Here is a 15,483-nt window from a genome sequence, read left to right as displayed (position 1 = left end):
CACCCCTAGTTGGTATATATATTGGCTAATAAGGCTCTTGAAAAACTTTTATACATAAAGGATTTAGCTGTTTGATCAAAGATGTAAGTTGTGGTTTTATTTTTAACCTCTCTGCAGCTATTTTGAGTTCCCCTCTGCTCTCTGTTTCATCGATCATGTATCTGTTTGTGTTTCCTATTTTGCTCTTATTGACGGAAGGGAAAGGAGACAAAGAAATGAGTGGTCACTTATTCACACTCAGTTGTAATCTAATTTTTACATAACACTCAGCCTCTTCCTTTATGGATGGTGTGTGAATGTTTGGATACTTTCAGGTGAAAAGGTGAAAATCCTGAGCGTTGGATCTTGTTAGTTTCATCTCTGCTGCCTCATTTGCTCAGGTGAGGATTGTGGAGAATGCAAACCCTCCACCGCTTCGGGAAATATATGTGCTTCGGTTAAAATTTCACACATCTCTGTTGTGGCCAATTACTCTGCTATCATTGCCTTCTTAATGAATAATTAAGCCTGAGGGTATTCTCGCAGGAAGCCGAGAGCCGTGACATTTGATTATCATGGTTTTTGAGTTAGATTTGGAGTGTTGAGGAAAAATAATGAAAACTTCCTGTCTAAAACATTTGCCAGTCGTGATTTTGTGTATATCAGATGGACTAGGTGCCTTCTCCTATCAGTCTCAGTAGACAAATCCACCAAATCTGCACCTTTATATTTGGACTTGATTTTCTAATACATGAGGTCGCTGTGTACTGAGCTCACATTAGGAAAATGGACTGAGAAATATGATTTTTATAAAAGTCAAAGGTGGTAATGTTTAAATTAAATTACTGAGATTTCAAATATGTTAGCAAATAGGAATAAAGATGTGGATTTATACGTGTTATTGTAAAGATGTTAGAGCTGCTCTAACAGTCTGCACTGCCAGAGGTCACAGGAGAATGGTCAGATTGTTTCAGGCTGACAGAACAACAACAGTAAGTCAAATAACCACTTGTTACATGAGGGTATGCATCTCTGAATGCACAACACATTGAACCTAGATGGGCTCCAGCAACAGAAGACCAGATGGGAAACTGAGGCTACAATTCATATGTGCTCACCAGAACTGGACCATAGAAGATTGGAAAATGTTTCCTGGTCTGATGAGTCTTGATTCTGCTGGGACATTCAGATGGAAAGGTCCAAATTTCAACATGAAAGAATAAATCCGTCCTATTCTGTATCAGCAGTTCAGGCTGTTGATGGTTGTCCAATAGAGCACATCTGGGATGTGGTAGAACAGGAGATTCCAACCAGTTAGCTGACAAATCTGCAGCAACTGCATGATGCCGTCATGTCAACATGAACCAAAATCTCTGATGAATGTTTGGTACCTTCTGAAGTCATGCCATGAATGATGAAAAAAGGGGACCAAACCAGTACTACCAAGGGGTAACTAATAAAGTGTGTATATTTTGCTACAAACTGTTTATGTGGTTGTGGCAATAGATTGTTGATAATCTTATACAGTAAGCCAAACATAGCCAAATAAGTAAGTAAAGAAGAATAGATAGTTTTCTGCTTCCTCACTGTAGTTAGAGGTGTGATGACATGTGCTTGTGCTTTGCACAACATGTCTCATTCACCTATTCACACACTTTTTTCTTCATCTATCTAAAACTAACACACCAAAGAACACATCAGGAGCAAATCTGGCTTTGGTATCTTGCCCTAGGATACTTTGTGATGCAGCCAGGGATCGAACCGCAGACCACCCATAAACACCTGCTTAATTAAAATGGACCTATTTTGCTCAAATGAAGAAATAAAACTGCAGACCAGTCAGTCTTATATTTGTCAAAATATGCTAGAATTATCACACAGTTTACCAACCATACAATCTGGGTGTAGATCCCGTGTGGTTGTGGCATTCGAATAAAATAGCTACTCTAAATGTAGAGCTGATATTTGATGTTGTGTTGGCTTTAGCTGTTTGCTGGCCTTGTTAAATCTTCACCAGCAATGTTGTCATCTATAAACAGGCACTGATGTCCTCTGTCAGGGGGAGAGGAATGAGTCCTGTCCAATTAATCTGATTTGTGAGCATATCGTCGTTTCTTGTTACCAGCTGAAATACAATACAGGCCATCCCAAAAAGTTGTCAGCAGTCCAAGGTCATTTATTACCCCACAGTGTATGAGTCTGCACCTAGCATACAGATGACTCTGGTATTATATTGAGTCTTATTAGTTTTCCAGATTAGTGTGTACATAAGCGAGCGTGCACAAAGCCAGGTTTCAAACTGTGGTGTTTCTGCTTCAGTTAATTTTTAATCACGTACATCCTCCTCTACTTCTGAGCAGTCATTGTAAAACAAGTCTTTATAGAAGACAGTTGTTTCATTGTATGAAGGTTTTATCATGTTAATGGGAGCTGGCATGCAAATGGAGCATCCCATTCAGATTTCTGACACCTCTGTCTGCATTTTCAAGGGAAAATAATACCATAAAACTGTACTTTAAGCCTGAATTAATGCATTAATTCTACCACAATTGACACAATGTACTAATACTGAGCAGGGTTTAATTTGTCAGGATGGCTGTCATAGTCTGGCGAGTTTAGACGTCATCCTTGCTGTCCTCTTTGCTTTCTGTCAGATGAAAAAGGCATGTCGTTTTTCTCTGTTGTTGTTTTTTAGGAAACAGCACGAACAGACACTTATTGCTGTGTTGGATGATTGGCAGCTATGGCTGTGCGTTGATGGTGTTGACTACTGGAGATGTCACTGGATACTCAGACTCAGCCATAAGCAGTACTGCTGTAGAGAGGACTGACAGCTTATGTTTCTAAACCACTATGTGCTGAAACTCTTAGACAAACTTACCAATTATTGTCCATAACCTTGAGTCTGACATTATGGCGTGACATAAAGAAACTGTCAGACTTTGATCCACCATCTTTAAAGCATCTGACTTGAAACTGCCTTCATTTTTCAGCATGACAATGATCCTAAACACACAGACAATAAAAAGCATACCTGGATAGAAACTATCAGTAATAGATTGGCCTCTCCAGAGCCTGGACCTCAACAATATTGAAGCAGTGTGGGATCATCTTGACAGAGAATGAAACATAAGGCAGCCAACGTCCAATATCAAATTTTAAATTGTTTTGCAGCTTCTATTGATAAAGACCTAGTAATTAAATAACAGATAAGCAGTTAAATGATAGTAAAGACCCAGTTTGTTTAATGATCTTCTATAGGAATTTCAGTAAAATGTTTTTTTCTGTAATTTTAGACATTTCTTACAATTATTATGTAGAAAAACTAAAAAATACAGCCGAACTTCTTTACCTTATATTCAGACATCTCAGGGATTAAACACTGACAGAAATGTTCACTGGTCCGTCCCACGTAGAAACAAAGTGAGCTGTACGTGGCCCACCATGTAAAATCTGTATGACATCCCTGATGTACACATTTCCCATGTTCATAACAAAATACAAATAAATGATGTTGTCTCAAGACTATTGCACAGTATTGTATTTTGGATAAAAATCTAGATCTATTTAATGGTCAGGCCCTTTTGATAGGCATCAGTGTGAGACAATTAAAAAAAAAAGATACTCAGATATTGATTTTAGCACTTTCTCAGTTTTATTTTCAGTTCATCAAGCATTGGTTACTTTATGTCAAGAACAGTGACAACCACAGATCATCACTGATGTTAATGCTGCTACTAATTAAAACAAACTATACAGCGAGTTCAAATCACGCTCGTCATTCTTTATCAGTGGCCTCTGTTAAGCAGAACCTTGTAGAGTTTCACAAAATGTAACTTTGATCATTTAATGGAACAAATAGATTCTGTGAGCAGATATCACTTCATCAATTCATAGGCAGCATCATAAAACGGTGTATTTTATTCCCCTTTTGGTCAAAGACAAAAAAAAAAGGAAGATATTTACAGGAAAAAGAAAACAATCATCACTCATGAGATGCTATTTTTGCCAAAACATCATTATTAAAAATTAAAAAAAGGGGAAAAAGAAATATGAATCCTAACAGGGTAGATGCACCCAAAACAACCCTTACACACAAGTAGTTCAAAAGATATATAGATGTATATATATGTATTTATCCATATATATTCTGTATATATGCTTCTCTACAAAAAACAAGTTTACTCTTTATACGAGTAAATACATTCTACTCTACAATCACCATAACAACTGTGTACATTCCCAACCAAAAGACTTTGATCATTTATCAGGAGGACGATGGACGTGAACAATCCATGAATTATGACCAGGAAGTATGCAACAACATGCTTGATGTGACTGCAGTGCTGTATATGTATGTGTGTATGCATGCGTCTGCATGTGGGTGTGTTAATACATACCCCATCGCCCCACCCTCTGACATAAACGCACACACCCAGAGAAAATGATCTGTTCTGCAGTTAGTCTGTGCCTAAGCAGTGGAAACATAATCCAGGATCTATTTCTGCAGCTCTGCAGAGTTTCAGAATCACTTGCGGATGGACTTTCCGGGTCTTCCTACTTCTCTCGTTGCTTCCAGACAAATTTAGCATGATCCCCAGATTTAAACCCCAACTTTCTGTGCTAATGCAAGAGTGAGCAAGACAGGTTTTCTTTCAGATTTACACACAGGAGAGCATTCTTTCCCCCCCTTCTTTCCTGGCATTTCATAACTGTCTAGACAGATCACAGTCCTGAGACTGCAGGATGATCAGATTTGTGAAGCAAAGGCTTCGTAGTCTTTGGTGTGTAGATGAATCCCATCATGTAGGGAAAAAAAACCCTCCTTGTTTTCCAAAGGCATTCATGCATTTTCCTTTTTGATCTGGCAGGAGGAGAAGAGGGGCCTTTGGGAAACATGGCTATATCTCCAGATATAAACGGGGAGCAAAATCTCTCCGATCTCTTAAACCATTGAACCTATCGCAGAATTTAAACACTCAAAGCTCCTGCATGTGTTGCCACTTTTTGGAGACAACACTCTTTTTCTTCTTTTCTTCTGATAGCTTAATTTATCACACAGGTAACTGCCATTTCAACAAAAAAGCAATGTATGTACAGTGCTACAGACAGCCTAGTATAAAGCACTAATAAATGGAGCAGGTGTGGGTGTGTTTTCTCAGCTATACATGGCTCATATCCTAATGTACAAACAAGGTCCAACCACTTGTGTGACTCACATAGTTCACAAATACTCAATCCATGGAGCAAAGAGTGTCATGTCGACTCAGTGCGCTTGGCTGTTATTGTCGGTAAAAGCTGAAATATTTACACATTTGAGTACATGTGTGCTTCTGTGTGTGTTTGTCTTGTTGCATACACGTGAGTGTCAGGTAGCCCTGAGTACAATGCGTGAGTGTATTGCTCGTGCGTCTTTTGTGCTTTTTAGATTTACAGGTGTAGTTTTTGTTGAACGCCCACCAGAGGCAGTGTAGATGCAGAATAACAGGGATGTGTCTGTGTGCCGCTGTTTACTCGTTTATAGTGATCTTGGGGACTAGAGTAGGAATGACATCCATCAGTGGGACTGGAATCCAGAAAAGACAACCAGTATGTTCTAAAACATTATTCACACTGACATTTCTTTTCAAGCCGCTCATAAGTGTTTCCAGAAAAAACACATCACTGCAATATTTTCTATTCTGAGACACTTTGGTGGAGTACGGCTGGTTTTGTCACTGACCTAATAAAAGCGGAAGATATCTAGTCAGTTCATCAGTCAGCCTCCCTTCAGTCTCTCAATATACTATATTTAAGTATATTTTGAATTCTTTCCTCTTTCTTCTTATTTTTCTCTCTCTCTTGATAATTTCTTTTAAATCCCCAAACAACTTGGATACTTGGAGTATATTTTCTCAGCTGAAACATCAAGCAGATTTCTCATCTCCTTACTAGATTACTAAGAAAAAAATTATGCTTTTAGATATGGTGGTATCATTTAGGAGACAGCAGCTCCCCAATAAATAAAAAATACTGCTGACTGGAGGAGCCACTGCCTGCACATTCCCGCTAAGCTGCCTGTGCCAGGGTTAGACTGACCTGCTTTCTCTGTGCTCTCAACCTCGCCACCCTTCGTCTGAATACGGTTGTCCGGCCAACAGACTAAAAGGACTGGGTCAGTAGTCAGGGTGACTCCTCCAATGTGTCTGTACAGTCTGAGGGGAAATGAAAAGGTTGCTCACTGAGGTATGACTGTCTGCCTTATTAATGTGGACCATCTGGAGAGTGAGAAAGGGGCAGAGAGGGGGAGATGAAGGCAGGGCAGGGAGGAGGGCATTTTAGAAGAAATTCTCAGCTGATAGAGGTCTGTTTCCACACAGCTAACCTCAAAGTTATTCACCTCCACGTGAATTCCACATGTAAATGAAAAGTAAGAGCAAAGCCTGCTCTAAACTTTATTCTACACTTTTAGAGATCAAACAAGAGCAGCTCTCTTCTTTAGTGGAAAACCCCTATAAAAAGATTGAAAAACAAGAAACAGTCATTCACAGCAGAGACCCACAGTCAATTAATAAATCGAGATCTAGTTTGTGTGAGACATCTTAACTTAATTGTGCTCCATGTCAGAGCAGTAATATTTACTCTTGTAAAGCCAGGCTGTCATTAGGATTTCAAACAACTGTAAATGAAAGATTGAAGATTTAATAACCGTATATTAGAGATTATAGACACATTATGGGAACAGGAAGTACACAACAGCCTCCGTTTTGCTACTCGACCTCTCAGTCGCACGACAATTATCACCATCCTTGCAAAAATTGTCAAGTTCTTTTCATTTTCAGCGTAGTAATGTCGCAAAATCTCACTCTAATTCGGCTTATTGTTTAGAAACGCTGACTTTAGAGTCATGCTGTGTCTATCGGCTTTTTCTCAGATGTCTTTTTTTTGTTGAATCAAAGCCAGCAGAAACACAGGAGATCAAACTTGCGCCCAGATCAAGGCGAATGTGAGGAGAATCAAAGGTTTTTGATGCACATTTTGTAGCTTCTGCTGACTGACATCTTCTCTCTACTAAAGGTTAAAAATAAGAAAGAACAGCGATAAAAAATCTTCAAAACCATGTGAGAAACAAAAAAAACCCCAAACATCATGCACAGCAATGGCGATTTACATTTTGTGTTGTGGGCAAGATCCCTTGTACAGATCAGCCATCAATGAAAAGTCTTAAACTATCGAACATATTGATCACATACACACTAATTAAGTCAGATACGGGATGAAATGTGGTTTGGGGGTGAAAGTGGTTTGCAAAGTGGCCTGTAGAGGTGCACAAGCCACACAAGCCTAGAGACAGGCAACCTTCTATAGATAGGGAAACATGTGTATTGAGTGAATGGTTGACGGCCACTGCCCAGTGAAATCGATCACAGACAGAGTGACGTACTGAAAACCTCTTTGTAATTCGTCACTAACAGGTTGCCTATAATTTGCGTGCAGAAGCAGATTTGTCCGCAAACACTCAACCGACTGCTGTCCAAGCGGTAGTGAACATGAAGTAAGCGTCACGCAAACTGAAAAAGGGGATAGGTTCATCTGTAACCAAAGCAACCATAAGCCACGGGGTCATTTACCAGTCTCTAGGTCTGAGTGACTACAGCCTCAAACAGTGAAGTTTACATGAGATTAACCACTTGGCTGTGTATAACCAGCAGACGTGGGCTGGCACTGATATCAGCTGATCTGGAGGGACTGTGCTTCATTTGATGCCGCAAAATCAAATCCAAACAGAATCTGAATGGACTGCTTTAGAATTTACAGTTACCTAAACTGCCAGTAATTTTATGCCATTAATTGTGCTATAACAGTAGTACTACACAATCAACTACTCAAAATTTTAGGATGACATGAAAAGCTAATTTGCCTTCCTTTACTGTAGAATTATGTCAAAAGTTTGTGGTCATTGACCTGGTCATCTTAGCCTCAATATTTAGAGACACATGGCTATGACCATATCCACAGATTGAACTTTTTCTTCCCTTATACAACTGAGCTGAACACCAAATGCGAATCTGATACTTAAATTATTTTCAGGTAAGGTAACATGAGGCCAAAGACAGCTTTGACACTAATAACTACGTTCATGTACAACGATGAGTAAACTGCATTCTCAGTCCAAACTCCTGATGACCCAAATCACATTTCTGTGAAAAAACTGTCCCAAATATTAATTTGTATTGTATCTTTCCCAACCTGTAAGATGCTCATGTGTTTTCGCTACCAGCAGCATCACTTCCATTCAGCAGAGAACAGCCACAGAGAGCTGGAGGAAACAATGTGTGTGAATGTGTGTGTCTGCAGAAAGAAGAAACAGTGAAGTGCCAGTGAGCTGTGCTTTTGGTCCCTATAAGGCTTGCGGGACGGAGCTGATGTGTGATCTGTGCCGAGGTGGTGGTGTGTCCATTAATGGAAGAGGGAGGAGCGTGTACATCCAAGCATACACATACTGTAACAACAGTATTCCCTGCCAGCAACGAGACTATAGAAAATGTGCTTTCTGACAGGAATAGTCTGCGTTTGTCTGTGTGTCAGTGTGTGGTTATAAGTGTGTTCAGTAGCGAGCACCTCTGGTCCGGGCAGTGTAAACAAACCTCGGGCAGCAGAGAGCGTGCTCAGAAAGGCTCAGAAAGACATCAAAGATAGAGGAAAAGTAGGAAGGAAGGAAAGTAGGAAGCATTATTATTCTAACAGCACAGGTTATAGGAATACCAAAGATAATATTGCCTCTCCTAGAACTAGCTTCAATTGCTCAGTGTATATAAAATTGGAAGAAAGCTATACTGTGATATTACAGTTACATTACACTTTATAATTCTAAAATAATTTATAACAACAATAGTTATATTTTATAGAGTATTTACATAAATACATCATCATATACTAATATTGTCAACACATTGTTATAGAAATACACCATACATATATGTGTGTGTGTATATATATGTTATATTATAGCCACACGCACACATACATTGAATATACAATCAAAATAAGCTATTGCAATGCTGTGTTGGGTAAAACTTTGTTGGACATTCACATCTTCTCAAGTAAGTAAGTAAGCTCAAAGAGAGGAGTTCAGGTGTATTGCTATAAGAAAGACCAGCCCAGCCCTGCACAGTCACAGCTGAACGTTTCTCGTAAAATCCGAGTATTGCTTGTTGTAAAGTCGCTCTCCTCTGAGGAGATGATCTGGGTGAAGAGACGAGGAAACAGAAAGAGGTGCTTTGTGCCTCTCGGTCGATGGTTCAGATAGTTTCTGCTTTTTCTTTTTTTCTCAGGAGGAAAGTTTCGTCAGTAGACTGATCAAACTGAAACCGTTCTGAATGTGTGAATCCATCAGCTGGGATTCAAAGGCAGCCCGCATTAGACGGAGAAACAGATGGGCATGTGTGCAGCCAGGTAAGTGTGAAGAGCGCCTCCAACAATGTGCTGCCTCTAGAAGTCAGAGAAGAGATCCTGTGGACCCAGATGAATGATAAAAGGAGCGATGGTGCGCGGCTGGTAGAAAGGATTGTCAATAAATAGACCACCTGCAGTGACGAAGATCAGAGAAAAAGGAAGATTGATTAATTAGTACACTTTTTTAAAACACCTTTTTAAAGTGGTATATAAGTATATTAACTATATGAGTGTATTTAAAATAGCGCAGAATGTAGAAATGTGTGTAGAAATGTCCTGTATATTAAATTAAAGCAATAGTCAAAACACTTTGGGAAATATTCTTAATGGCTTTTTTGGAAGATAAGTAGATGAGAAGATCAATGCCGCTTGTCTAATGAATATGAAGATGCATCCAAAGGACACTTAGTTTAGCAAAAATACTAGAAACAGGGGGAAACAGCGAGCCTCTCTCTGTTCAAAAATAGGACAAAAATATGATCTAGGGGCGCCAGGAAGACTAATAGTTACACTTTTAGTTTATTTAACACACTGTGCTAAATTGTGTTATTGGGATCTGTAATACCTCTCGTAGCTGTGGAGCTGATTTTTCAGAAGAAAACTGGTTGCTTTAGAAGGAATGTACATTTTCCAGTCAGAACATTAAAAGACGTGTCTAGTTAAAGGTCTGTCTCACTGGGTCGGACCATCGTGATAGGACAGAAAGACAATGTGCCTTATTACACTGCAAAAACTGCTGAGGAAAGGCTGGGGGAACACAACAAAGAACCCAAGCTTTTAATTCAGGCTGCACAGTCCAAGAACAAGCCTGATCCTTGGTGGCACCACCCTGCAACCAGACTCAAAGGGTTGTCTGCTGGTATCCAGGTGGCAGATATAATTGGACACCCCTGGGGATTCTATGCCCATGTCCTGTAAAGGTGCACAGAGTAAGACACTAAAAATCATGATAATTTAGTTTCTGCTGCTTTAATTTCAGCCACATTTCTACAATGCGAGCTCCTGAGCTTAGCTTGGCTAGCTGTTCCCCCTACTTGCAATCTTTATGCTAAACTAATGCAGCTTAAAGTGCAACAAAGCCATAAAACATATTTCCCTAAATATCAAAACCAGTAAATATTCTCTATGGATCTGTGGATCTTTATGCATTGAAATAATATCAACCTGAACAAAAAGAATAAGAGAAAAAAAAACAAACAAACACATAATGGAAGAAGTGGTAATAGTGTTCAATCGTGTAAGATTGAAGTTAACGTCTCAGAAGGACAGAGATTATTTAAGGGCTTTATAACAACTCAGAGGAGCTCAACCAACCATTGGACAAGACATTGGGTCCTCTCATCCAATGGCTGCGCCTCATAGCCGTAACCATGGAGACGTCCTCGAAGGGGTGTGTGGTTATCACTTGCTGGTTGGATGACCAAGACGTGGTTGAAGGGCCACGGGCAGAACTCTGTCTCGATTGGCACTCTTTGACTGGTGTGTTGATGGAATAAGCTTGAGTTTCACCTTCACTGCACTCTATTTACATTGAGCCATTTTCCTCTTAGTTATTATTTATAAAGACTGTTTTTTTTCTTTACAATCATCTTATAGAGGATAGTTTTAAGCCCAGGTTTTAGTGGTATTATTGGTGCTGGTGCTTAGCATCGAGGAAAAAAAATGAGCAAACACAACAAACCATACTGACAATGACACTGAAAATTATGAAACAACAACATGAAAATGCTAACGGTGAAGTATGATTCACGGAGCTACAACTCGAATGTCAGGCAAAGATGAAAAACACTGACTTAAATGTCTGTGCAGAACATATTAAGTTTATTATTTGTAGGATGATTTATGCTAGTGAGGTCCTCTTGAGCAATGTCAGTATTCTTCTGTTGCAAAAGACTGCCGTTAGCTCACATTACAACAAATGCAATACTGTAGACGCTAACTCTGAGAGCTGCGGGAAACCTGCCGAATATTAATTCCACATGCAGTAATGAGATCGTGCAGCTGAATGCAAGATGGAGGATCTAACAAGGGCGTTCTAAATTCATCATGTCGTCTTTGTCTTTTTCTCTGAGTAATCTTTAAGCTGAAGGTCAAAGAGATGAATTGAGAGGTGACGAGGTACTGAAATTCAATATTTGCAAATGCATGAGCTTGGAATATTAACAGTACTAGTACTATTTATAGGTTTAATAGTGTAGGTTTTATAGTACTATTTGCAGGTTTGAAAAAAGATAAATCTGTCTACGTTAGGTGACATAAGTACAAATCCAGTCCAAACAGAACCAAAGAGGAAGGCGCTACTCTATTAAGTTCCTTCTTAGCTGAAAGCCTTTAAATGAGATATACAACAGGAGCTGTTCAGCTTTTATTGAAGATAAACTTTATTTTGCAGCATTGATGATTTATTCCTATACATCTTTCACACCACTCACATTATTTTCTTTGTACACAGAATATGTGTGATGTGTGTGTTATATTGCAAAGGATATCATCGTCTTTAGCAAGGAAAGAACAAAATAACAAAAGGCTAAATATATATCTATCTATATATATATCTATATATATATATATATATATATATATATATATATATATATATATATATATATATATATGTATAGAAATATGGATCGATAGATATATTACTATTTAGACTCATAGAATGAGGTAACAATTCACAGTACAAATCCTTCAAGTTTTTAAATGTTTTTATATCTTAAGAACTTAAAACCTGCAGGGTTTTTAATATTCATAAAAGTTTTTGGAACCAAAAACAATATAAAATAAGCAAAAAAGCACTTTTACAAATCTTCAGCTCAAGTCCTTAATCCTTTCCCCTTCGTCATACTGTAAAAAAGAAAAAGAAAAAAAAACTGTCTCCCTTCTACAGAAAACCTAGGTGCATTTTGGTATGACGTGTCTCTTATGCTAAAAGAAGTGGTAGTGGGGGACGGGGTAGGCGGGCACTTTCATGACAGGCAACAGAAGCATTCTCTTGGGCAAACCTAGAGGGGAGACATGAGAAGAGCATAGCTCTGCATGAGTTCTGGGGAACAAATAACCAATGCTCACTATGCTAAGAGTATGTCCATCAAACACCCGTCACACTAGACAAGCAGGTTCCCAGAGGTAGAAGTGTAACTGCGTGAGAAAAAGCAGGAATGTATGCACACGAGGTGACAGCCTTTATTAGTGGTTTACCACAGAAGACAAAGCGGGAGTTAAAAAGAAAAGCTAAAGTTTAATTTTGTACAATTCTGTTAATTTCGGTCTATTTGAGTCAATTTAAAAGCGTTGATTTCACAATCCCGTTATTTATTATGATTTGGAATATGGTGACCAGCAGGGCCTTTAGACAATCAGACTGGATTTTCCTAGATTTTTTTCTAGATTGTAAAGGCAGTAATAATTACGCCAGGTTGCACTAGAATTTTAAAAAAAAAATGGTTTAATCAGTGTGACTAATCCGATAATTGCTCTTGATCGCAACAATAACACTAGTGTGTACACTGGTAATGTTAATAATGATGATCAAGGCTTTAAAATTAGGAATGAAGGGGTAAAATAAAGAGAAAGAATCAACTGAAAAATAGGTAATGAAACAGAAGCTGGTGCTCGCATTGTTCCGTAACTGACACTGTAGTAATAAATCTAACAGCTTATGGAATAATCAGAAGATAGATAGCCTAAAGTAAGTGTGGCCTTAGATTGAGTGGAGCTACACTATCAGGCTGCATCAAGGCCTGTTAGAAGGGAAATATTTTTGAACAGCGAGGAGACACAAGTGACTTTGGGGTTGCGTGAGGAAGGTCATCCGGCGTAAAAATCTGCCAAATCAAACACGCAGAGCTACCTGCTGTGGCGACCCCCTGCGAATAAGTGAGCAGCCAAAAGTTGCTTTTTATTTTTTTACCTGTTATTCTTGCAGAGCTATTTTTTTTCAGGGTCCAAGAATACAAGTGCAGAGATAGAGACCAAAACACTAAAGAGAGATATCAAACATTGTGCTGTTGCAAATTGTGTGGATGAAACATTTTGTGTCTATATTTTTTATCTAGTTCAATGCATATTTTTAATCTCCACTGAACTTCCTACTTACTTGTGGGAAGGTGCAGAGTAAGTTCAAGGTCAGGACTAGTTATACAAGCCAGGATACGTGACATGTTCGGATGAGTAATGGGTCAAAGGTGCACACAGTACGAAGCAATTTATGTGCTTCCACAGAACATGCAGGGCATTTAATAGCCTAGTTATGCACTACTGTTTTTCAGTTGCTTAGTATGAGGCCAGCTACTGATGTATTGTTTTGGTAAACAATAACTATTTGAAAACGCCAGTGAAGGCAGACTATTTTAGCAAGGAAAGGTGTTGCACTAACATGTAAAAAACCCAGTTGAAACTGCCTGGGAACTAACACTGGGTTCCAGCTTTCATAAACATATAACTGAGGTGGATTTCATTTTCAGGGATGTTGGGTTCTCAGGGGGTTGTTACAAATCTGCCTGGGGCCCTCAAGGTAGTTTCTTCTAGCACATAAGACCCTTTCAAACTAGGCTGTAAGATGGACGGCGAGGCCTCCTAGTACTACATGTAAAGCCCCACTGCACAGGACTCACTCTGTTAACGTAAATATGTGTATGGAGTGGGTTTTTCGCCAATACCTATGCTATTGAAGGTCAAGTATAAGTATATATTATGTCCTGAGAACAAGAAAACAGTGTAGCAGCAGTCCTACTGATGGAAAGCTGGTGTGTATCTTAAAAATACTGGAAAAAAAAATTGGAACTCGTTCTATTCCTTCTGCTAATCTAAACAGAAATGCGGATGATGGCTCTACGAACAGGGCTCAGGTTAATAAAAGGTTAATAAAAGTCAAGAAACAAGGTAACTATTCAAATATTTTTTATAGCATTCTACTCTTTTGCATTTAAACTATTTGAAGGCAATGCCGGAAGATGTGTTGATATAAACACAATCAGGATTGTTTTTTGGATGATTTTAGATGAAAGCCGGAAACAGACGACAGCACTCTGTGCTGATAGAGCAGCAGTCCAACCATAAGAGATGAGAGTGTAAGAGGCAACAGGCAGATTAACACATACGGACTGAGTGGACAATTAGCCAAAGCACAGATCTGATTGTAGAAAGACAACAAAGAGATTAAATGTTAAACGCTAAAACTTGGATCTTAAAGGGGGTCAAGATTTTAAAATCATTTTGAGAAAAGAGAAGAAATGGATATAAAAAGCAGTCGAGGACAAGGGCTGTAAGTGTAAACCTACTGAAGATTCATTAATTTACCCACAAATGGCTAGAGAGAGAGAGAGAGAGAGAGAGAGAGAGAGAGAGAGAGAGAGAGAGAGAGAGTGAGAGAGATGGAGGGAGGTTACAGATGGAAAAAGGAGGCTTGAGCTGATGAGGAGTGGACGCGAAGAGGCACGTACCGTACGCAGGAGCAGCTGCTGCAGCAGGGCTGTAGCCATACGGTGTCCCAAAGCCTGTTGGGAAAGAGGTTACAAGGTCTAATTTAATTCTGCACTTGTTAAATCCAAAACTAACACACGTTTCAGCTTTTTGTGTAACTTCAGATGACTATTTGGGCCACTTTGAATTCTAGCAGACAGCGATGGGTTTAAAGTATGAGACCTAAGTAGATGCTGTACTCCTCAAGCATAATGAAGATAAATCTTGCAGTGGTTTTTATGCTACACAGTTTATCTGCTCTCAACAAATTACTGCTATCCCCTTTTCTATAGGTGACTGTAGGGTATTTGTGATATTTTGCAATACAGCTACAGGGAAATGCATGGGTTTTTTTAACCACAGGAAAATAAGTAAGCGGCCTAAAGCAGAGGAAAATGTCAGAATTTTAAGGCCAAGAAAAAAAGAAAATGCCAGATCTGCAGAAACTGTCATGTCAAATAAAAAATATAATATAAAATATAGTTTAGCCAAGAAATTCTGTACAGTGGTAAAATGGGAAATCGGCAAGCTTGGGAACAGAGATTTGAGTTAAAAACCATGTCCAGTATAATTTGATGTGCATTTTTCGAAGAAGAAAAATTAAGA

General features: G+C 38.9%; 1 protein-coding gene and 1 long non-coding RNA gene across 4 annotated transcripts in view; both read right to left on the bottom strand.

Moving 5' to 3' along the window:
• LOC120714343 overlaps positions 1 to 15,483 on the bottom strand; it is an 873,031-nt gene that overhangs the window by 282,246 nt on the left and 575,302 nt on the right. The window lies entirely within an intron of this gene.
• The window catches only part of LOC120714314 (spermatid perinuclear RNA binding protein), a 93,827-nt gene continuing 81,965 nt past the window's right edge, over positions 3,622 to 15,483 (bottom strand). For 2 of the 3 annotated variants that reach the window (XM_040000471.1, XM_040000470.1), the window contains exons 18-19: positions 14,859 to 14,912; positions 3,622 to 9,545 (exon numbers count right to left, since the gene is read on the bottom strand). In XM_040000471.1, coding sequence (XP_039856405.1) covers positions 9,451 to 9,545; positions 14,859 to 14,912 — 149 coding nt within the window. In that variant the 3' untranslated portion in view covers positions 3,622 to 9,450. Of the gene's footprint in view, positions 9,546 to 12,104; positions 12,420 to 14,858; positions 14,913 to 15,483 lie in introns of those variants that run through there. The other variant, XM_040000472.1, reaches the window with a different exon arrangement.

This window comes from Simochromis diagramma, unplaced genomic scaffold (assembly GCF_900408965.1).
Source record: "Simochromis diagramma unplaced genomic scaffold, fSimDia1.1 OVJJ01000596.1, whole genome shotgun sequence".
NCBI lineage: Eukaryota > Metazoa > Chordata > Actinopteri > Cichliformes > Cichlidae > Simochromis > Simochromis diagramma.
Note: the sequence above shows the minus strand (reverse complement) of the source record. Positions and strands in the feature narration are given on the sequence as shown.